At 37.3% G+C, this 24,722-nt stretch overlaps 2 protein-coding genes and 1 non-coding gene across 3 annotated transcripts; 1 reads left to right on the forward strand and 2 right to left on the reverse strand.

Annotated features, from left to right (window-relative positions):
- Nucleotides 1-1,287: 1,287 nt before the first annotated feature.
- LOC114913948 (small nucleolar RNA Z279/snoR105/snoR108) lies at nt 1,288-1,393 on the reverse strand. The gene has a single exon (XR_003800076.1). It is a non-coding gene; the product is annotated as a small nucleolar RNA Z279/snoR105/snoR108 (small nucleolar RNA).
- A 2,314-nt stretch (nt 1,394-3,707) lies between these two features.
- On the reverse strand, nt 3,708-9,672 carry LOC105038506 (uncharacterized). The gene is made up of 5 exons (XM_010914329.4): nt 9,381-9,672; nt 6,305-6,369; nt 6,035-6,210; nt 4,356-4,464; nt 3,708-4,211 (listed from the first exon to the last, which is right to left on the reverse strand). The coding sequence occupies exons 1-5, from the start codon at nt 9,655-9,657 to the stop codon at nt 3,903-3,905; spliced, it is 936 nt and encodes a 311-aa protein (XP_010912631.3). The 5' UTR covers nt 9,658-9,672; the 3' UTR covers nt 3,708-3,902.
- A 7,540-nt stretch (nt 9,673-17,212) lies between these two features.
- On the forward strand, nt 17,213-24,250 carry LOC105038687 (protein LAZ1 homolog 1). The gene is given in 11 exon segments (XM_019848325.2): nt 17,213-17,540; nt 17,748-17,804; nt 19,630-19,738; nt 20,780-20,964; nt 21,050-21,101; nt 21,104-21,137; nt 21,276-21,505; nt 23,316-23,608; nt 23,697-23,890; nt 23,892-23,979; nt 23,981-24,250. Coding segments are annotated over 11 exon segments (1,500 nt in total). The 5' UTR covers nt 17,213-17,327; the 3' UTR covers nt 24,026-24,250.
- The last annotated feature ends 472 nt before the right edge of the window (nt 24,251-24,722 follow it).

Consider the following 24,722-nt stretch of genomic DNA (forward strand, 5'->3'; position numbering starts at 1 on the left):
GATGGGGTTTGGATTTTTCTATAATATTGAGTTGAAAAATCTTGTAGAAATCAGGTCCGTTGATTTATCCGGCTTACATTTTCTAAGAGTCTATCCAAATCTAGCTCATGTCATCACTTTTAGACTACAGAGAAAAAAAAAAAAATTATAGAAGTCTTCTTCTTCTTCTTCTTCTTTTTTCTTTCTATGTAATTTTGGCTGGATGGTATCTGGATGATTCAGGATCATGTTTAAATAGACGATTCAATTTATAAATCTTATAAAATTTTTAGCTTGATCTCATAAAAATATCTAAATAGACCTCTAATATTTAAATTACAAGTAATGAGATTTGATCGAAGGATAGAGTTCATGTTGCAAGATAAGACTGCATCAATTTATAATGCATGTCATGTGAATAGCAGCATCTGATTGACCTTGTGAACCTGTGGTTTATGATTTAGTTCTAGCGCACCCACTCGTCAATTGCTAATAAACAGTGCACCTCTGCCCTTGGTTTCATGGTGTGCACCATGTGTTGTTGTAGTTCTAGCTATTTATCATCGAAATATAATAACAGAAATGTGATGAAAAAATTTTATTTTGGATATTGTAGCCTTCTATGCTCAAGAAAAAAATATTTTAGCCTTCAAGAATTATAAGAAAAAGATTATAATTTCTCAGATTGAGGGGATAACAACTGTTAATAACTAAAATAAATGATGCTACAAGCTATTGTTCAGTTATTAAAAAAAAAAAAAAAAAAAATCTGTACTCCAATAGCAGGTGATCGGTTGCCTTCTTGACCACCATGTTGCATTGGACCAACATTCCAAAATCATACCAAGCCCCTCATGTCACATGGCACACAAAACCTTTTATGTACCTCTAACATTTTATGTAGCTAATCAACACCTCATACAAACTATTAACAATTCCCGAAAAATTATAATTCTAGAATAAACTAGCATACAGGTTCCTGCAAATGCATGGTTAGGAAAAAAATTTAAAATCTATCATTTCAATTACGCAAATCAAATCGGTTTGGATAAAGTGTTAGGAAAGAGATGAATGTAATTAGCAAAAGTATTGGAAAGGCAGTGAAAGATCTTTTCAATAAAATTTCTAATTACCATATACAATAAATTTTTTACATACAAACAACTCCACATCAAGAAATCATCAATTCCAATCCCGATAATAAATCATTAAATTGCAATCAAAACATTGCTAAATGTTATTTTGGCAAAAATCTAAGGGGTCAATTCCGTAGGGATTTGAATATTTGAAATTATGCATTAGTTTTTTGGGATCAGATTGGTAAAAGATTAGAGCGCCGCTGTAGTCGTAACAGGCTTGTTTGGGGCGGACGCCCCACTCGCATCGCGCGAGCATTTACCGCTCATCATATCCCGTTTACTGCCTGAAGGATCATATTTTGTTCGGTAAACGAACCCTGTATTTATAGTCTGCTGCTACGCCACCTGTCATTCCATCAGCCGATATGGGACTAAAACTCATTCATTTTTATGAAAGGAAAGGCATTGCGGAGTATTCACTCGAGTGAAATGAGCCGTATTTTGATGGATAAATATTATAAAAAAATTAATTAATTTTTTATTAATTAATTTATTTTTATTATCATATTTTTTTTAGATAAATAAATTATTTTTTATAAATAGTATTTATCAATGGAATAGAGAAAAAATGAAATGGATTAGTCATTTTTTTCATCAATCAAAAAAATATTTTTTTATTTTATTTTTAATATATTTTTAATTTTATAATAATAATATAATATAATATGATAATGCATCATTTATATATATATTAATATTATATACTATATTATAATATAATATTATTTTATTATATATAATATAATTTATTATATTATATTACATTATATATATTATATATAGCATATATTATCCATATTTATGAATACATATTATATAATATTATATATTATAATATATAAAATATAATATATTTTAATAGGTTTATTATGCTATATTATTGTATATAATAATATTTATATAATAAAAATATTATGTGAAATATGGATAGATTTAATAATTTATTCAAAAAATCAGTAATATAAAAAAATATAGATAATAAAATTTTAAATTATTTTTTAATATATAAAAATTATAAATAAATTATTTTTTTATCTAAATATTATCTAAAAAATACTAACTCAGATTTTTGAATAAGTTTCTTGCCCTCAACAAAAGAATGGGTCATTTTTTTTAGCTTTTTATAGCCCTAAGGTGCACCTGAAAATGAGCCAACTTCACTGGACAACTATTTTGCACAGTTGCTTGTGATGTAATGGATATCTACGAAACTGGCTGAGTCATAAATGAAATCAATGGCGTAAGGCTGTTAATGGACCTGGGCTGAATAAGGCTATAAAAAAATGTTCCATTTGCTTAGCCAAGGACTGGTCCTTATCAGCCTAGTCCTAGACTTTATCTTGTTATAAAATGGAACTAATTGTTGCATGGTCTTGCTAATAATGAGTTGGAATCGGAGTTATGGAGAAAAGAAAAGAACAAGAAAGAAAAGAAAAAAAAAAGGTGCTCAACAATATTTTGAACAAATTAAAAATATAATAAAATTAATTATAACAATTTCTGAATATGTCAGCCGATTCTTGGCAGGTTGGCGCTCTGTTCACTTGAGAAATGTCAATTGTTAAAATCCTGTGGTGGCATCCCATCATATTTCTCCAAAAAAGAAAAAAAAAAAAAAAAAAAAAGGATCAAAATTGTAGGAAAGTGTAGATATAAAAATTAAAGATACAACTCAACTTGTTGAAGATAGAAAGCGAAGTAGATATACAACTCAATTATTGGGATATAATAATTTACAGTATTATTGCTTTATGCTTTTGTGATTTTTCAGATCTTGAAATCAGAATGTTGGACTGAAAAATTGGAGGTTAAGAGGTTGGAAGTAAAAACATTTAAACTTGTCAAACACAAAAGTATATTTCTTTTTAATGTCATACATACCAATAGTAACTACATGATTTGTTTTAAATGTTAATGTTGAGGATTTTGAAAACAAAAATATGCAATGAACTTCACAGGGTGTTATGGCTATATTCTTTTAAACTTGGGAATGAAAGAGTCGTTTATGTAGTATCCCTTTAGAAGGGGCTATTCAAAAAAGGGTGGATATGTCATAAAGCGGATCCACTCATTTTATTGTAGTTTTGGCTCCAACTATTAAAGAGAAAAGAAAACATTCAGGTGGTATGGTCATACAGAGATTGGATCAACAAAGGAAGAGAATAAATCAATGTTTCAATTTTTGACTACAACTATAATCAATAAGTTCCCTTCTAATTACAGCTTGCTACACAATTTTCGAGCCCATAAAAGACCTGTTTCAAAATTTGGCAATCTGTATTTTTTTAAAAAAATAAAACTATTATTAGTTTTCTTATGATTTTCCGCTTTCCATAATTATAAATAACACTTCAATTCACCTCATAGAAAACATCTCAGGCAGATGTTGCATCAATTTATTCTCCACTGGTTTTGAACTCCTTTAGAAATCCATCTAGAGTTCGACTTCCACCCTCTGAGATTTCCAGACACTTGCCATATGCACTGATGAAGTTTCTAGGGTGTAACAGTCAGACCGATTTTGGTGGTTTCCCACCAGCAATCACCAACCATATAAAGGCCATGAGACAATCCAAAACACATCTCCACTTCATCAACTAATAGATGTTTTCATTGACATTAAAGCAGAGGTCTTACAATTTTATTTAATTCTACTTTAATGAACCTTACTCAAAACTATTATATTTTTAATCAACTTTCGCTCTCGGGCATCTATATAAAGGAAGAGCCAAGATATCATATCGAAACACAATGATAACAAATAACACAAGTTTGAACCATATCTCAACAATCTGAATACAATCGAACCAGGCGCAAGGACTCAAATGGCATCTGCAGCCGCCATTCTCTTTGTTTTCTGCTTAACGGCCTTCCCTTTCCTGCCTGTTGTCTATTTATCCTCACATCAGCTAAACCCCAAGTACACTGGCATAAGTCCAAGTCAAAGGATATGAGTTTAAAGACACCATCATGTTCTTGAGGTAAGGTTGTCTCGGCATTAATGCTGGAATACTTCACATACATCGGCAAGTCTTTGAATCGTCCAAACTCTTCTGGGATACAGACAGCCCTCTCTACGCCAGGAGAAGACACCTTGAAAGCATAAAAATGGAATTAGCTTCAAGTTATCGACAGTATCCTTTATGATTTTATTTGACAATGAGAAAGACCACAAACTGAGAGGAAGGAAAGTGCAGCCTTGTATCATAACAGCTTAACAATGATTAAATAAAATACCTCCAGGGATATGTTGTTTGGTATTTTTCCAGCAAGCTCAGCTTCATCCAAGCGTGATCGATAAGCAGTAGAAAAGGCCTCGATGTCAATCATACTTGGAGAACCATATCTATAAATGGTGGTTGATTAGGAGAGTTTTTCAGGAAAATAACTGGTAGTAGGCAAATCACATCAAGCAGAAGAGAAACTAAGATAGGTGACAAATGCCTAAGCATGTTTCATTAGCATAGAAGGGTCAAACATAATATATTATTAATTTGGTGGTGTAATAAGGCATTCCATAATTTAAATATGGCAGAAGAAAACTCTGTAATATAGCATGCGGCAAATAATTTCAACTAATCATCTAAATAAATCCTATTAATGGGTACTACAGCTGAGTAGAGATGCATAGTTCTACACTTCTACAAGGACAATTATTTGTCATATCACATTTCTGGGACACAGAATATCCCATTTTCATCATGCTAAACTCGCATATTTCTGAAGTAGTTTTCCTGATCTACTTCATTAACTCACATACTTACATGATATATAATTTTCACTTCAAATTTATGTATTTAGGGCCTACAAATGGGATGAAAAGGCTGCTTATGTGTTGATGATTTGAACTACTACGTTGTTAACAAATAACAGCACACTAAGAGTTCTTCAAACCTCCGCAATAAAATCAGCAAAGTTTTTAACAATGAACTGCAAACATACTTCACAGCTTTCTACATCATTTAGTTGTGAATAAGGTTACAATGTGCTTAATGACCATGTATATCAGCCAGCCCATCAGGATTTTCTAAGGGTTTCTTCCATTGTATGCTAAATTGAGGAATCCAGCTGCATGTAACATCAGATCATTCTTAGTTGTGTTCACAAACAAACACACTTGAGTTTTTCATGCTAGGTACACTATCACTTCCAGACCTTGTTGAACTATGATTTGATGTGGCCTTAGCTTCTATTTTCCTCAGAAAACTAAGTGGTTTCTCCTTTTGGATAATGGCCATAAAGTGGTTTCTCCTTGTGGATAATGGCCATACCTTTTTGTGTCCATATACACATATATATCTGAGAACATAACAAAACCACACAAGTAAATATTTGACGTCTTCAGGTTAGATCATTTGGAGGGAATAACTCGAGTGATCTAAATGACTAGTAGAGAGTGTTGCTTGGGACCAGATATTCTACCTGACAAAACAAGCTTGGAAATTGAAGCATCAAATTGTGGTCCACTCACTTGTCCATCATATCTAGCTAGATTTCCATTTGCCTGATGAAATTCTCCAGGACCCCAAGAACAACTTTCCAATACAGCTTTAAGTCTTGTATGAGAAGATTTTGTTGTGTTGCAAATCTGATGACTAGTCCATATGCTTCAACTCTTGTTATTCAAGTACTAAAATAAGAAGATAAAGATACATGCTTCATAGCAAACCTGTATTGTGCATAAGCTTAAAACTATTGTGTATCTATCAGAATTTATGGTTCAATTAGGGACAGCGGTACATGAATATGATGCTGAGGAGAGATATGGTGCAATGCCAGTTTTGATCTCTTCAATATTCCCACCAGTTCAATTGGTATCTTCATTATATATTGATTTATACAAGTAAACTAGCATAAACTTAAAAACTACTGCAGAAACTACTTTGTTGGTGGGTAAAATGCTGATCGATACTTACTTACTGGAAAGCTTTTCGATACGCAAATGGATGGTTGAATTTGCAGATGTTTTAAAAGCATATATTTTCAAGTCACCATCAAATAACATTGAGACCTCTTCTGCAATAAGCAATGCCTTTTTGTCCCACCATGTACCAGCAAGAGAGATACCACCTCCTCCAGCTCCATCTCCTACCTTCAGAAGATCCAAATTGATTAGAAAAACATTGATCCTTGAAACTGGTAGAATGTATGTTTGTACATGTGCAATTTCATGACAAGAATCTCACATTGAGATCTGCATCCTCCACCTCAAAATCATCTTCAAAGTCCTCAGTGTCGTCCATCATGATATCTGTACAGTTGAACAAACAGCAAAAATTGAGTAGAACGTCCTTAAAAGAGGTTATGTACCAGAGAAACACCATGCTTCTGCTTCAGAAGATGAACTCAAATAGGATTTTGAGTAAACTAAGATATTAAAGATCTTCAATCAACAGGACAGCAATAAATAAGTTCAACCAATTTAGATCACATCATGTAGTACCAAGAAAGTTTTATTTCACATCATGTTGACTTGGAAACAAGCTACTGCTGATCCTTCATTTTGTAAGCGTTGCACCTTCCACAAGGTTATCACTTCAGATAAAAGTAGACATAACATTTTTTTTCCCCCCATCTGGTTGGTGTTGGCCAACTTAGGAGAATTTATGTGCAGTGAATGTCAATATAGAGGTCTCATTAGATATAGTTATGCATGGTAAGATTTGCAGCTGCATCTCTGTAGAGAAAAGGGAAAAAAAAGAGGCTGTATGGACTGTGATGCATGTTTTAAGAGCAAATAAAATATGATCAAGCAGTTACGAGGAGAAAAATACAAGGGGAAAATCAAAATCAAGAAAAGACATTAGATGGAGATGCTTCTATTAACAGAAACTAAAACTAGGGGAAGTTAGAACCTTATGCCAATGCAAGGGACCTTATAAGATAAATTTGACAAAGCTGACTTCCTAAAGTCACCTCTCATGGATTATAGAATCGAACAAATTCTTTACTAACAAAACATTAGAAGTTATGATGTAGGAAAAGAAAAATATAATACGAAAATAACTTTATAATTAGAAAAGGAGAAGACGTTGCAAGCGTGATAAAATTGTGAAACTATGTGACATGTCCTAATTTTAGCAAAGCCTCAGCTGATATAAAGTCCATGCAGCACCCAAATTAATTACTTTAAATATCTCATATATATTGTAGAGCAAAAAAATGACAAATCCAGAGCAAAGATGATGAACTCATGTCTTGTTTGGTCATCACATTCCAGTGAGACACAGAAGTAAATTTCTTTCATGACAGCGAACACTGACATCATACAATTTGAGGGGCATAAAGAGGTCCAAACAAATGTTACAGATATGTGAATATTGAGACAGATGAGAGATAAAAGCAAGTAAAAAGTACACGAGGAGACCAACAAATGGAACAAGCCTGCTGAACAAGTTTGGATAAGTTTGACCTTGCCCTGCCAACCAAGATCCCTAGTAGACTGCAGGCGCCCAAGTGATTGCATATGCTGATAGCTTTTGACAGGACAGAAAAAAAAAAAAATTCTAGAAAATGGAGGAAAACTGATAAATGTGAAAGAAAATCAGATTTAAAATTACAGCTATCATAAAACCGCAAGGAGAATGAAAGTTTAGTATGTTTTGGCTGTTAGTATTACTTAAAAGGAACATTGACTTCCTTCTTTTATGTCTTTGCCTCCTCTTCTTCCTCCTTCTCCCTTAGTTCGCCTTATATATAATAAATGCCTAAGAGCGTCTCAGGGACTCAGGTCGATGTAGGCACCAGCATATCCTAAAAGACTAGTACTCTGAAACTGATCTTCTTCCATTCAGTTTCAGGTTAGTTTCACCCTATGTTATCAACCAACACTATGTTACAGGCAGAAAACATACACAAACGTACCTCCTCTTGGACATCATTAGATAACGCACCTAAAACAGATGAAAAAGTTAAGTGTTTAAAAATGACCACCAGCGAAAGCCTACTACCACAAAATATCTACACGCTATCTCCATATGTAATTGGTACACTAGTTTCTTTGCTCTTCCCTTGATGATAAATGGTATAAATACACCCATTGGATATGCATAACTCTGCAACCTCCCCCTCCTTTTGCCCAGCCATTTTTTCGCCATCATTTAAGCTTTCTGAATGATCTAAGTTCAGTGTTGTTTCCTTTCATATATCATGAAATGAACCCGGGTGAATCCTCACCTTTCCACCTCTTCTTTTTTTTTTTTTCTTTTGAAAGGAGAAAAAAATAGCTTAAGATTTTCCCAGGTCAAGAAAATCTATATGTTGGTTCTTCCACTTCTCTCCAAACCTTACATTAACTGTTTGCAAAAGAAAGCTTATTAAATAGGAATGATTAGAAAAGGAATGATAATTGTGGTGCGATAAACAGATAAATAGGACAATTGCCTAGCAGCTGATTTTGCTAGTTTCACTGATTGACTTGAAATTGGCTGGGAATTTTTTTTTTTTTTTTTTTTAAAGAAGCAGTGTATCTGAAAAACCTAGTTCTTCTGACTTCTTTGCTCCCATCACATAGGCAAGGAAATGGTCTTCTCTATAACCTGGTGCGTCAATGAGAGAACTCTGGGATAGCTAGATTAATTCGCCAAGTCCTGATGCATAAAATATTGGCTTTCCCTTTTTCAGCCTTAAGCTTGAAATCTAATTCCTAATTCAACTTGACTCTTTTTGGCATGCTAAGTCAGAGATGTTGTCATCACTCTTCAAATAAAACTAAGTAGTACCAAAATTGAGCTTTGGAGAATGTCAATCATCATCCATCTCTCACTTGGTTTGTTCCATTAACAAGTAGTAGAGAAAAAAGGTAATATCATGCACTGGCTTGAAAATCAAAAAGAAAACCTTTATGAAATATAAATCATATCGAAATTACAAAAAGCTAGTAACGGCTGATTTGCACAACAAAAGAAATAAGCTCAATATTTTGTTGTTTTGAAAGAAAAGTAGAATCTAAAAGTAAAAAAAGAAAAAAGAAAAAAAAGAACGAAGAATCCCAATTCCTATGGTAAGATAGGAACTTTTTAACAAAAAGAAAGTGAAATCAATGACTTGCGGTCTAAATGAGATTACAACCAACACTAATATAAAGTTCTCTCAGTGACATGCTAGCAACAGCAACAGAGAGAAAGATATAAAATTTTTTTTAAAAAAACATTCCATCGAACACCAGCTTCCATGCACCCAACTGGCAATAAAACTGGCACCCTCTTCAAATATAAATACAGATAGACTATGGAAAGAACCATGCGAGAATTCAGTAGTTACCATCCTCAAAATCTCCCATAAATTCTTCTTCCACTCTTTCTTCTTCTTCTTCTTCATCTCCGATCGCAGTTTGCTTAGGAACTGGTTGCGCATAGGTGTCCCTCTTCTTGGCGTGGCTAGTAAGGGAAATATTTGCAGAATATGGTGAGGGATAGGGGCATTTCGGGAAGGGAAGCGCACGACGCGGGTAAACACTGGGTTTGGGAAAGTCCAAGGGAGTGATCAAAGGAGAGAGCAGCCTCCTCTGAAGCACGCTTCCTCCTGAAACCAAATCCATGGGTCCAGGGCGACAGGGACCAACGGCTAAATATAGGGAACAAGGAAAAATCTAGCGTCACCTTTCCATGTGAGTCAGATACACATACGATTTGTATATAACCTCTTGTGTGCGGTCACTCGTGGCAGGATTGGGAGCCACAAATGTCGGGAATGGGAGGTCTTGGCGATCTTTGTCGCTAACAAGATTTTAGGTCATTAGGTTACGATGCCCATAAGTTTTGGTGCATGAAGAGGCCCTAGCGGGATAGGCTGCGTGCCGTCATTATACGGAAACCAAATGCAAAAATCGTGCGTATTGCATGTAATGGTAGCGTAATTGGAGGCTATAAGTGACTAAATTAACACTTCAGAGAGTAAAAATCTTCTAAGAAATATCTTTCCTGGATCTATGCTTCTTGATATATACCACATATAGATCTTCTTATTCCTTCTACAGAATTCGGGTTGGGAGGACATAGGGTTGATATATACCACATTCAAATAGACTGCTCTATCAATCAATCCAGAAAGAAATCTAATCCAACCCGACTGGATTATCCAAACAAGCCATAAAGGATATTACACCATAATTTTTTCTCATGCAAGGTAGTAGTTGATATTGTACTCGTACCAAGCACCATATACTTTAGCATCTTGTTTGATATGAGTAATGCACCTTAAGATATTGACTAATCTACTATTAATATATTGATCAAGGTTTTTTGATATTTGTATTAGCATTAATCTTAATTACTAGTTGTTTAAATGACATGCTAAATAAAAAACAATATTCTAATGTCCTAGTCAACTTATATATTGGTTGAGATTTTATCTCATGGTTGAAGACCTTCACATTCAAAATTTAACGAAGTCTCAATTTAGTTAGGTATGGATATCACATTGATCTTTAAGGTATGAAAAGATGACCATGGTCAGCACATGTGATGCACATAATTATTTAGTAGATGGCATTCACCATTGCAAGTTGTAATAATTAAGTTGCAAGAAAAGTTTCCTTAATAATACTAGATTCTATGATGTTTGATGCATATGTATACAAACTTGGTCATAGAAATCATAATTGTTATTCGATCATTATTCTAGAAGGCAACATTATATTCCTCTAGTCTGCAAGTTGCTCCCATCGGTAATTAGAAAATATTTTTTAATTAATATATATATTAATAATATGTATTCATTAATATATCTTTTCAATATATTTATTATTGTATTCCATGCATAGATGGCTGTTTAGCATCGTACGGAGTAGATTTATCATCCGTTTAGATAAGTAACTTAAAAGCTAGCTACACGAAAACCACTTGTCATTCAAATACAACAATAATTATATTAAATAAGTATTATTATTTTTAATGTTCAAGTATTTTTGTGACTAGAAAACAATGATTAGTAATTGAAAATTAACTATTTATTTCTTCAGCCATGTTTGGAACAAAAATGATATTATTTTTCCATCACTGGCTGCTGCTATCCATAATATGGCAAATAATAATCGTTATAACTGTTGAACTAAAATTAATTTGTTTTCAATCATTAGTTTGGATCATAACGTTTGACCAAAATGGACCCAATAGATTTTTTTTAGAATTTTTTTCGACGAAAAGAACAGATAAAGTTAATGGTGTCGCTCGATGGTGGTCTTTATTCTTTGCGGCTTTGTTTTTTGTTTTTAGACTCCTTTTACGGCTCTGTCTGGTATTGCTTCGCCGTGTCGGAACACGAAGAAATAAGGAATAAAGAGAGTAAGACAAAAAAAAAAAAAAAAATCTTAATAAAACAACTCTCCGGCGCTACTAGTCGATTCCTAGAGGTGAGCCCTCTCTCTCTCCCCCCCACCCTCCCCTCGAGTGATGGAGATTTCTCTTAAAAATCGCCTTTTTCCCTTCTTTCTCTCTGTGTTAAAGAATTGTGTATAACGAGAAATTAGAGTTCTTTTGGGTACAAGCAATTGCTATGGTTATTATGGGGCTGTGAGGCATCTATTCTCTCCTCTTTTTTTTTTTTTGAGTTATTTGTTTAGTCTTGGTGTGGTTTCTTTAAGTAGTAGTTACTGTTGTCATAGCATACTGGTGATTTGGTTGTATCTCAGTAAAGTTGTGGACTTCACTAATCTTCTAACTGTATCAATCAAAGCTTTAAATCCTGTCATACTTTTTCTATAGAATAGGATGCATTGCCCTTTTTGGTCTCGACACTTGGAATAGAAGATATCACAAGACATGCCGATTGGAATGCTAGGTTGATGGCGGGATATTTTATCCTGACACATGAGATGGTATCCATTCTGATGTCTCGCAGGATGTCCCGTCGGGATTTAAATTCTTAGTATCAATGTAGGATATTTATTTATTATTAGATGGGCTACATCCAAGTTTGGCCCTTGTTTAAGGTTTTCCAATTATACCACTTGAATTGAATTGTTGATAGACTGTTTGAATTTATTCAGTTTTTTGCCTTGTAGTAATTATCAGTCACTTGTTTTGATCGCCAGAGCAGTAATTTTTATTATTGACCATCAGTAGCCCTTCTTGTGTCTTTTTTAAATCAAGATCTGGTATTTGTTGTTTATGGTGATTTTTAACCTAAATTTTGGCAAGATTGCAAGGGTTGCAGAACATACCTTGTAAAAGATAAACTAAAGAGAAGAGACCAGAGATATAAGCATAGAAGGAAACCAGAGCTCTAGGAAGAGTGCTGCGAGGTTCTTCTTAGAAAACCAAAGAATGAGGGCAGATTTGAAGGAGAAGGAAGTCCGACATTCAATAATTAAATTTATAGGATGTTTGGTCCATCCATGGACTACCTTAAATTTGTGGTCACTTTCGGAGAAACATAATCTATGTTATGGAAGTGATGTTCCATTACATGAGTGTCTCATGATTCGCTCAATGGATTTGGAAAGTTCCATGTGGTAAATCTCAACTTACTCGAGTGGATTTCAACTGGCCCTTCATATAAGAGTACATAAGCTAACTAGCTGATGCTTGCACTAACATAGAGCTTATTAGCTCTTATAAGCTCTTGTCCTTGGTAATATTAGCTCTATGGTTTTTTCTTTGCAATATCTGTTTTTTGATATTTTGGAAAAATCAACCCAGTTTGAAGTGAGGTGTTGTAGATCTTTCTTTGGTGTTGGATCATCTCTGTTAAATCATAGAATATTTCATGAGAGAAATGATTTTTATCTTCCTGATAGAGGAGAATGAAAAAAAGAAGGTTAAACAAGGATTTTCATCCAGTTTATAATAATTTTTAACTGCTTTGTCAAATCATATTTAAAGACACCAAAATTTTACAACATTTTTTAAATATTTGAATGGGCGGAGGGATCAAATCCTGGGTATTTCTTTATATATGTATATAATATACATATATTTGTCTGAGATGTGTCCATACTCACTTGACATAGGACTCGTCATTCCACAACTGATTTCAACTCAATTGAATGACAATTTGCTTTGGACATGCAATAGAACAACTAGTTAGTGTAAAACTGCCTTATATATACAAGACTGTAGGTTCTAATGGTGTATTGGGACTTCCCAAGTTGTCTGTAATGTTAGTTTTTTTTTTTTTTTTTTTTTTTAAATTCCTATATATGGCATTGAACTGTCAACAGTTAAACGGTTAGGTCACCCTTGTTTCGAATGTTATGCCCCTGGACTTGGCTTTGCTAAACAGCATATTGTTTTGCATTATATGCATTTGGACCTTTTTGTTGTTTCATAGAGACAACTTCGCATGCTTTTGTCTTTTTTTTCATAAAGATGGTGTGAAATGCTGGTTTTTCTATAATTCAGACTTCTGATATTCTTTGGTCTTGTCCTTTAGATCCTGTAATATTTTTTTGTTGGGATGGATGTCTGGTCAGGACACCACCTCCCAAGATCCTTTCAGTACCACGCGATGCAGCAGGAAGAAAGAAGAAACAAAACAAAAGAAAAACAATCAAAATACGTGGATCAGCCACAAAAGGGCTCGCCTCCACGGGGCATGCAAACTTCACTATGAAAAAAAAATTTTACAAGAGGAGACCTCACCCTCAACCTTTGTACACCCAATTCTCTCTCACATAAAGTTCCCCTCACAAAAGCTCTCTCTCTCTTGGAGACCCCTCTGAACCCCTGAAGAGCCTGGCGACCGCTGTCCAGGAGCCTCCTGCTCCTTCTCTCTCAGCGCCCTAGCCTCTCTCTCTCCTCTGGTTCGTACGGCGGCGAGAAACCGAATCCACACCCTCTCTGTTACCTCACAGGGCCTTTTAAAGGCTTAAACCTAGTTTAAAACTTAGTTAGAGAGGGATTAGGAGTCCTAAACAAAGCCAAAAAATCTCTTGAACCGTCGGATCAAGACCGGGAGCCTCCTCGGCCCTTAGATCGTGCTCCGATCCACGGAATAGTGCCGTGGACCGCGAGAAACGCGTGGGAAACGCCCACGCGGTCCACAGACCGCTCCGTGGACCACCCGGTCCACGGTGGACTGGGGCAAGGGGCCAGCAGGCCGCTGGGTCGCGCGTCCCGCGCGGGCCTGGGCCTAGGTCGCGCGTCCCGCGCGCCGCCGCCCGCCGCCGGTCGTCGGCGATCCTCCGCCGCCTCGATTCTCGTGCCGACTTCAAAAGCTCGTATCTCCTCCATCCGAGCTCCGATTCAGGTGATCTTGGTCTCGTTGGACTCCATTTTTCACCGCGAACCTCGCTGTGGGCTCAATGTGGACTGAATCTCGAGACGTCAAATCCTAACAATCTCCACCTCGACTCGATATTCGGCCTCCTCCAAACTCCGAGAGCTTCTGGATCTCCTCGCCCCCATGCCTTGGGGCAATCGCTTGCTGATCATGGATGGGCAAACATGGGAGTCGAGCCAGGCTGCTCGATCCCATCTCCGTCGTATGCTGTGCTCCTCCTGACCTGAGACCTGCTCGGGGCATCATCCTGCAGCAATAGGAATCTTACCTTGCGACGTCGCCTCTCGTCCTCCCGAGTCTCCTGTCTCATGCCCGATCCGCCTCCTGGAGCTCCACCTCGCTCTGAGCTCCACCTGACTCCCGATGCTCCACCTCGCACTAGGCTCCCTACCAGGTAATAATATCCTCTGCTCCCCTTCTTCCCCTCCAGCATAATCCTATCACCGCGTAGCACCCTCAGGATTCCTCCACCAGCTACCATCCTGTAGCCTCTCGAATCCAATCTGCTAAGTGAGATAAGATTCCGCCTGAAATTGGGTATGTATCGGACCTCCCCCAATCTCCTCACTGCACCGTTATGTATCCTCCAGCTGACCGTCCCAATGCCTCTGATCGCACAGCTCGATCCATTCGGCAGATATACAGTGCCCTCACTATTCTCCAGGGAGTCAAACTGCTCTTCTCTGCAACACACATGATAGAGGCATGCAGAATCTAATATCCACTGCTGGAAAGAAGCAGATACCTCGTCAGATATCTCCAGGACATCTCCATCTGAATCGCTGCCGGCCGTCGCTACAGCAGCCACCGTCCGATTTTTCAGTTGAGGGCAATCTCTGGCTAGATGCCCCAACTCCTCACACCGGTAATACCTGATTTTGCTCAAGTCCCTCCTGGACTTAGACCGCCCTCGTTGCGATCTCCTGTCGCTCCGTCTACCGCCTCCTGCTCCTCCAGAAGCCACCAAAGCTGAGCTACTGCCACCTGAGCTCGAAGCTGGGTTCTCCCTCCTGAGAACCTCGTTCTGGAGTATCGCTGCGGTGACCTCGTCCATCTTGATAGTGCTCTTCCCCACTAGAAGAGCAGTCACCAAGGACTCGTACGAAGGGAGAAGCGACGCCAGCAAAACCAGCTCCCTGGTCTTCTCCTCAACGTTCTCGCCAACGCTGAGAAGGTCAGTGAGGATCTTCTGGAAGTGGCTCAAATGCTCCTGCACGCTCTGTCCCTCAGTCATCCGCAGTTGGTAAAACTGCCTCCAAAGGAAAAGAGTGTTGGTGAGAGACTTCGCCATGTACAACTCCTCGAGCTTCGACCACAGCACCGTCGGGGAAGTCTCGCTCAGCACATGGATCACCACCTCATCCGCCAGGTACATGCGGATGGTACTCACCACCTGCATCTGTAGCTGTTTCCAATCCCGCACCTCCATGGTGGTCGGCTTCTCATCGCACAAGAGAGCATCGATCAACCCCTGTTGGATGAGCACGTCTTTCACCCTTGCCTGCTACAAGGAGAAATTGCTCTTACCATCGAACTTGTTGATCTCCATCTTGATTGTTCCTGTTTTCTCCATCTTCAGTCTTGCTCACCACCACTGCAATCTGCGTTCTTGTACCGCCTTGCTCTGATACCACTTATTGGGGTGGATGTCTGGCCAGGACACCACCTCCCAAGATCCTTTCAGTACCACGCGATGCAGCAGGAAGAAAGAAGAAACAAAACAAAAGAAAAACAATCAAAATACGTGGATCAGCCACAAAAGGGCTCGCCTCCATGGGGCATGCAAACTTCACTATGAAAAAAAAATTTTACAAGAGGAGACCTCACCCTCAACCCTTGTACACCCAATTCTCTCTCACATAAAGTTCCCCTCACAAAAGCTCTCTCTCTCTTGGAGACCCCCCTGAACCCCTGAAGAGCCTGGCGACCGCTGTCCAGGAGCCTCCTGCTCCTTCTCTCTCAGCGCCCTAGCCTCTCTCTCTCCTCTGGTTCGTACAGCGGCGAGAAATCGAACCCACACCCTCTCTGTTTCACGATCAGGGCCTTTTAAAGGCTTAAACCTAGTTTAAAACTTAGTTAGAGAGGGATTAGGAGTCCTAAACAAAGCCAAAAAACCTCTTGGACCGTCGGATCAAGACCGGGAGCCTCCTCGGCCCTTAGATCGCGCTCCGGTCCACGGAATAGTGCCGTGGACCGTGAGAAATGCGTGGGAAACGCCCACGCGGTCCACAGACCGCTCCGTGGACCACCCGATCCACGGTGGACCGGGGCAAGGGGCTAGCAGGCCGCTGGGTCTCGCGTCCCGCGTGGGCCTGGGTCGCGCGTCCCGTGCAGGCCTGGGACGTGCGTCCCGCGCGCCGCCGCCCGCCGCCGGTCGCCGGCGGTCCTCCACCGTCTCGATTCTCGTGCCGACTTCAAAAACTCGTATCTCCTCCATCCGAGCTCCGATTCAGGTGATCTTAGTCTCGTTGGACTCCATTTTTCGCCGCGAACCTCGCTGTGGGCTCAATGTGGACTGAATCTCGAGACGTCAAATCCTAACATTTTATTTAATGGATCTTGCAGCCAGTGCAACAATTACTGGGGGATATGCCATTTTTATTTGGTATATGCATAATAGTTATTGACTGGAATGCTACTTTGTTTGGTTTCCAGGTTTCATCGCTCTTGTCTAAAATTCACTTGCAAACTGAAGGCTGTTATTCCTGTTATTTTGTGATGTCAAGAAGCATGCCGGTTGGATCATTGGATTATTAAGCTGCTATCATAAACTTTACCACTACTTTCTTTTCCTACAGTGTGGATCTCACTAAAAGCTGTTCTGTGGCTTATTCACATAAGACTATCTTTGTCAAGTGGCAATGTGTGGCTTTAAATAGCACCTTTTCTTTTGCCACAATATATATTTAAAAGTTAGCAGCACTATAATAATCATTAGGATTTTGGCTTGGATCATACATTATTTGTGTCCCAGATAGTTCTATCAGTATGATATGGAAGAGAGTTCTCTGTTTTTCATTGCCCCTTGCTTGGGCCGGGTCTTCAAGCCAGCCAGGGAATATGCCGACTCTCTACTTGTGGGGAAAGGCAAACTTGTTTCCAAGCTGGCTAATCTTGAATGCAGCGGCATTTGTGGTCATTGCACTTGTGCTGTCCTTATACCTTATTTTTCAGCACCTTGCTTCTTATAATCAGCCTGAGGTATGCTCTTTCTATCTGTTCATATCCTTTCATTAAGCATCAAGAGGAGTTGCTTCTGCCTGTACTTGTTCATGCCTGTGCATGTGCTTTTATGTGCATGCATGCCTTTGTGTATGTATAGTTTTTGATGTTGAAGGTGTCATTTTGGTAATTGTATGCCCTATCATGCCACCCTCTTTGGTTGATTCTTTCCAATATTCATTTCAGGAGCAGAAATTTTTTATTGGCCTCGTTCTGATGGTTCTTGTATATGCAGTTGAGTCGGTACGTAGATCTCTGTTCAGATCTTATTGTGTCTGTACTTGCTTATTTACTATTATGGATTGTGCTTGACATTCATATCTCCTGTATGCTAGAAATACTGGGTAATATGTGTTGCATTGTTGCATTTGTTGACTTGGTATATGATTAAGTGAATATCCTGACTAACAAAAGGATATTTGCTTCAATCATGAAGACAAAGTTTTTTTATGGTTGATTCCATCTCCTTGTGCAGATATGCTATGCTGTTAGACAAATATTTGTGTTCTTAATATAGATCGTAGAAACTTAATTGCTGTTTGTCAGGTGTCTGTATATAAAAATAGACTTTTATCAAGGTTCCTTGCGTTAGAGGATTTTGAAAAATCTGCAGCCTGTCAAAATGATTTGGTAGGTGGCAGAAGTTTACCGTTAGCATAAGAGAGAGCATAATTGATGGTAACATATATAGCAAGAATGATGACATACATAAGGTAATTGAGGAACTATTCTAGATGGTTAGGCATGAGAGTATGTTGATTCTGAGTAGATCAAGAGTTTGGATTCCGTTTATGAGTGGAAAGTTGAGTTGGAGATGAGCAAAAGCCAAAGAGTGTGATAGAGGGGATCCCATTCTATGGATGGTTTCTTCTTTTGTTCACCAAATCTTGTGGCATAACACTAGTACCATGTAGCATGAATGCTTGGAGAATTTTTTGTTCATTTTCTAATGAATGTGAATCCCTCATGGTTTTCTTTCTTTGGAAGGGACAACTTGCGATAATTGGGATCTTAGTCCCTTTAGGCTTTTCAGTGAATATCACATGATCAAGGAAGTTGCTAGCAAAATGATTTATATTGGGTTTGGAAGATTGGTTGTTGTTTGTTTGTCACTCTTCAGAACAAGGAAGACCTCGAGATGTGCCACATCACACCATGTGTAGTTGCATTGGAGTTTTGCGGAGCTTGAGTAATTGAGTAACACTCTTTATCAACACTTCTTTTTGTTCTTGCTTTCATTTTCTTATTGCTGAAAAATTTAATTGGTTGTTCTAGGCAAGGATTAAAATTCTGGCCCTGCCAGTTTGTTCATCCCAGCATGTATTGCGCCAACCGCCAAGCATGGATTGCCCTGCTGTATAACTGTGTGCTAGTGTATTTGTCCAAATATAAGAACCTGTTCTTATCATGAATTAACCAATAATATCTATTTCACTTTTGAAAGCTAAAAAATTCTCGACATCACTACCTGTAACCATTCCAAAATGTCCTATTTGCTCATGTTTATAAATTGTTCGTCTAATTTAAGTAAACTGATTGTTACATAGAAAGATCTTACTTTTCCAATTTTAAATCTGCCCTTTTTTCAGATACCTCACACTCTTTTCTGTTCTGACATCAGTCGATTCACCTTGATAAAGTTTGAAAATCTGGTATATGTCATCTGTCTCGCATGGAACAGTAAAAGGATTATGCATCATAAATTAAAATAATATGGCTCATTAGCCTTATGGTGTATTGCATTTGTTTGCTGGAGGTGCAATATTGGGCAAGTTTCCCATGCATGCACTCTCTATCATTCTTGCGGATTTTGATGTACCATTTTTGAGTGGTCGTTGCATGCTTTAATATTGAACAGTATTACATTCTTCTTTTATTTTACTTCACCCCTCTCTTCTGTTGTTTTTGTAACTTATTTAGCTAGAAATATGAATATTTTTTCCTTTTTTAAATCTCAAACATCCTTCTCTTTTGCACCAAATTTCTAGCGTGTACGGTGTACTTTGGGTTGGTGCAACCTGAACCTGTAATATTAACACATTTTCTGTGTGTACTGTTCTTTTTACAGTTCTTATCATTGTTGAATTCAGAGGTAGCATTCATCTGCGAAATAATGCGGGAATGTTATGAGGCATTTGCTATGTATTGCTTTGGGAGATATTTGATAGCATGTTTAGGTATGTTTTTACTGACATTTGTTGGCAGTCTGTTTAATCTTACAAATTTCTTTCTGGTATTTTAAATGATGCTATGAAACAAATTTTCATTTGGAGAGCAGCATGTATGCATCAAAAGATCAACACGGTAGGTAGACAAACATCATAGAAGAATTGAGTAAAACCTTTTTTTGGTTCTCCTTCCCCCCTTACCTTCTGCATTGCACTAGGATGGTCTTGTGCTAAGACTCTACAGTTTGTTTTATAATAAACATAAATAGCATATTAGTTATCTTTGTCCTGGCATGATCCTGTCCCTTTTATCCTCACCCAAGCATTTCCATCAAATGTATCATTTGTTAGCCAAATGGTCTCCAAAAAATTACTGGTAAATGGGTAAATCAAGAATTGTTCGATTATCCACAATTTATTCATGAATTGTATGATTTATTAGTGAAGTATCTGTGACTAATTTCAGAAACCTTTGCTATTGCTAATTCATGATGATATATATATAAATTCTGCTACTGTTTGTTTTTACTATTGTTTATTGCTCTTATTTGTTCCATGCTTGTTGTCATGTGAATAAGTAAGAAAACATTTTGATAATCCTACATTTGCTTCTCTTTTTTGTCAAGTTTTCTGCATTTCATCTGATTTTTGAATCTTTGACTCTACTTGAATTGTTCTTGAATGCCTAAATTGTTACTATGCTTTCAAGAGCTGGAGGTGTTCATTTGCGCTAGCTTCCAGCATGAAAACAATCAGTGAACACTTAAATTTAAAGAAAGTGGGGCATCTCTGCTCACCCAGCAGATGATTCTCAGCATTCACTTTGGTCACTTTGGTCTGTAAATAGCTGTTTCTCTTGCAGCAAAGCCGTTTTTTCTGACATGCCAGAAATGGAATGCCTTCTCTCTTTCTTTTTTTTTAAAAAAAAAAGGTTTAATTTCTTATATTAAAAGGGAGCATTTACTTGCCAGACCTTTGCTCACTCCAATACAGAATTGGTGCAAACGCTTGATTGATATGTTATTTGACCGGAAATTTGTTTGCTTCAAGGTGGTGAAGTAAGAACAATTGAACACATGGAGACTCAATCTCAGATCAGTTCTAGCTCACCTCTTTTGGAACTGGAATATTTTGATGGACCTGTAAGGCATCCATTTCCACTGAATTCCTTTTTGAAGCACTGGTATCTTGGTTCTGACTTCTATGATGTTGTAAAGACTGGAATTGTTCCATATGTATGTATTCCTTTCTTGCATTGTATTCTAATTTGGTTGCACTTGATTTGGCTTAGGCATTGTGATTATGTTGGTCTTTTATCAGATCATACTGAAGACAATTTGTGCTTTATTAGCAATTCTTTTAGAATTTTTTGGGCATATGGAGGAGGGAAGTTTGAATGGAGATGTGGGTAAGATTACCTGCAGTCCCTTTTTTTTGGTTCTTCATACTTGCATAGAACATTGCTTTGGCAGAAGGAATATTTTTGCAATTCAATGAATCCAAACATGACAGTGATTGTATAACGAGTTTATGCATGCCATCTCAGGTATCCATATCTAGCAGTTGTTCTAAATTTTAGTCAGACATGGGCCTTGTACTGCCTTATACAGTTCTACTCTGTGACTAAGGAGAAGTTGGAGGCTATTAAACCCCTGGCTAAGTTCCTTGTGTTTAAATCCATTATATTCTTAACTTGGTGGCAAGGTGTTGCTCTTAACTTTCTTTTCTCAAATGGTGTCTTTAAAGGCCATTTACTTGGATATAATATGCATTGAGGTATGATTTTTTTTTTTTTTTTGCATTTAATATTTTTTATTCATTTGCAGTTATGCATAATATGTTGATTATAGAAGATCACTTGCCTTTTAAAAGTATCACTATATAGGGTATTGATTGATGCATTGCATTATAAATTAGATGTAAAGCATCTGTCCTCTACACTGCCTATGATTTGAAGTTTCATCTTACTTTTATTTTGTTTTCATAAAATTAAATTTGATCAAATCTAAAGAATACAGATATGCAATGAGATCATAATCATAGCCTTTTGAGTCCAAAAGTCAGCTGCCAAAACTATATGTTGTATTGTTAGGCATCTAAACACCATAAAAGGGCAAGCTGGTATATTGAATTGCCGTAATAAGTCATCTGGTAATGTATACACATCTGCATTTTCTGCAGCCAAATCATACACTGATCCTCTGAAAGTTTGATGTTGCCTTTCCTGCCTAGTTTTCAACCTCAGAACAATTATAATAAAGTTCGACTTCAATCATGTTCAAAATTGGCCAAAACAGCATTGTTTGTGGTATGGCAAGTACAATGCTTTATTATATCAGAAAACTAAAATGCATCAAGCGCATCAAAATAAATAAATTTAGCTTGTGTGTGCACATGAACAATTGAACATGTACATGTCTCTAATTCGATGAGACTGGTGGCCATGAGGCTTACACTTAGAAACATGCTTCCTCTTTGGGCACTTGCTTTAGTAACAAATCATTGTGTGTAAGGGTGTCAATGGATAGGGTTCAAGTTGGCTTTGAAAATTTCCATATCCAACCCAAATTATGTGCCAAACCCAAGTGCAATTTATACCCCATAACCATACCCTACAGTAAACCCAGAAAAATTGGGTCTCAGTCAGCTTTCAGGTGGTTATTGTGTAGTTCCTGAGATAATCTGGGTGAGGTGGACTGGAATGTCAATACTAGGGTACACCAGTGATGGGTTTGGGGAATAAGAGTCCACACTAATTGCTGTCTTTTTGTCGGTCAGTCCGATGCTCGCCAGCATCACTACCATTGTGTTTGTTACAAGAGGAAGGGAATAAGAACCTTAGAACACTCTTGATAGGGAAAAGGAAATGGTGAGAAGAGCAAATGATGGGAAATATTAAACAGACTTTATATGAAGACATCCACATACGCCATATAGAAGTTATGTGGCAGCTTTTTTCTTTCATAAATGTCATTCTAAATTTTTCTTTGATTTGTATTCTAGCCTGAACTATTGATACTTCTCAATTTGTTAAAATAGGGAATCTGCTAACCAAAAGATGTCTTAAGCTAGATTGTTTCTAAAAAGCCACTGTCCTTCTCTCCTTTTTTTTTTTTTTTTTCTGATTTTTGACTAAGCCTTCATCCTTTTTCAATAATACTCGCTGTCAGCAAGCTAATGGCTCAAACTTACATTCATTTGATTTTTTTTTTTTCCTGAAACTCAGAGGAACGTAGATGCATAGGTGCTTTGAATGAGATGTAATTGTTACTGTTGCATAAAGTATATTGATATATTCTTTTGTTGATTCACTCTACAAGTATTCAATTTTCCATCAATAGATTTACCTCTGCAAAAAATATTGGAATACTTGTTAACTCATATTTCTGAAAGGGGCTGTCTAGTAAACCTGAAGAAACTTAATTTTAGTTTCTCTCCTCCTTTCTTGTCCATGCAAAATGAGCTTCTCTGCATAATAAATTTTTTATCTTTATACTGTTCCGAATGGAACCATTGACCAGTATCTGATCTCAAATAAACATGAAGCCAAAACAATGTATGGTTATATCCATGAGTAACATTCCAGGTGATTTATCTGCTAGGATCCTTAATCATGGAATTCTTGCATGACAGATGGGGGTTGCTGCAGTGGTGCACTTATATGTATTTCCAGCTAAACCTTATCAACATGGAGAAAGATGTATCAATAATGTTTCCGTGATGGCTGATTATGCATCTCTAGGAGCTCCTCCAGATCCTGAAGAGGTTAGAGAAAGTAGAAGGCTAACAAGGATGCAAAATGCTCATCCTGATGACAAAGAAAAGCGGTTCAGTTTTCCACACAGTGTTTGTGATGTGGTTTTTGGAAGCAGTGAAATTGTGTGTGGCTTATTTATATGCAGGTAACTAGATTTTTATTTCACTTTCTACCAGGGTGGCTTGTTTTCTGTACTGTGTGTTTGCTCAGATGGTTGATGATGTGAAATTTACTGTTTCACATGTGGTGAAACCAGTGGAGCGAGGTCTTGCAAAGATGAATGAAACATTCCATCAGATATCAGAAAATGTGAAGCAGTATGAAGAGGGAAGAATAAAAGGCAGGGATGATAGCTATATTATTACTATGCATTCATGTACAAATGAACTTTCTGATCTGCATGATTGTCATCAGCGATAGCGGATTGGAAAGTAAAAGACACCAAGTGAGGGCAAAATTTGCAGCTTCACAGACCGGAAAATCAGTTGCTTCTTCTGTATTGTGGGTCATTCAAGTTCGGTAGGAGCAGATGGTCTTAAAAGGTCTTAAAAATTGGCCCTTTTGTGAGTAGTACTAGATAGGTTTTGGAGCTAACATCCAGTAAGCTGTCATATTTTTGCTGTCAGAGCATCAGGTGATTTTAGGCACCTGTAGATTTTTGTATAGGGACATCAGGATGGTATTTCATGTCATTCTTTCAATCTGGAGTGTTTTTTGCTAAGGAAAATGATCTCCATATATTTTTGAAGAAATTCATTAAAGTCGATTCCGCTTGTTGTATTTGGCTGTCTTCTCTCTATTTTTGGTTCTTGTGAAGTCTCTTTCCTTATTGTGAAATCTCTTTCCTTACTGCAGTTGATCCAAATCGTTGCTTTGAACAATGCATAAGTATAAAATCCATTTTTTTTCTAGTGTTTGCTAGTTGATTTGATCTTTTTTTTCTTCTTTCTATAGTGGAGATAGTCGCATGCAATGATAGATCACCCCCAATCATGGGATTTATATATCTGCTTTCTGGAAGAGGCAGTGCATGCATGGATTTTACATGGTCAAGGCAATGTTACTGAGGTGTCTATTGTTAGATGACAAAGAGCAAACTGGAACTGAAGAAAATTTAAAAGGATGAATCAAGGATGATTTTTTTTTTTTTTTTCCAAGGGCAAAAGAATAATAAAAGAAACGAGGGAACAAGGGTGCATCAGAATGAGTGTATTTGGGGACTCGTGGATGTGTCAT

The sequence above is a fragment of the Elaeis guineensis genome, chromosome 1, assembly GCF_000442705.2.
Source record: "Elaeis guineensis isolate ETL-2024a chromosome 1, EG11, whole genome shotgun sequence".
NCBI lineage: Eukaryota > Viridiplantae > Streptophyta > Magnoliopsida > Arecales > Arecaceae > Elaeis > Elaeis guineensis.

What these genes read in the sequence shown, in the direction of transcription:
- LOC105038506 (XM_010914329.4), bottom strand. Translation starts at nt 9,657, where the DNA reads ATGGATTTGGTTTCAGGAGGAAGCGTGCTTCAGAGGAGGCTGCTCTCT. An exon ending in ATCGAAAAGCTTTCCAGTAA is followed by an intron (nt 4,465 to 6,034) that starts GTAAGTATCGAT and finishes CACCATTTATAG; the next exon opens with ATATGGTTCTCCAAGTATGA. An exon ending in CAAACAACATATCCCTGGAG is followed by an intron (nt 4,212 to 4,355) that starts GTATTTTATTTA and finishes TATGCTTTCAAG; the next exon opens with GTGTCTTCTCCTGGCGTAGA.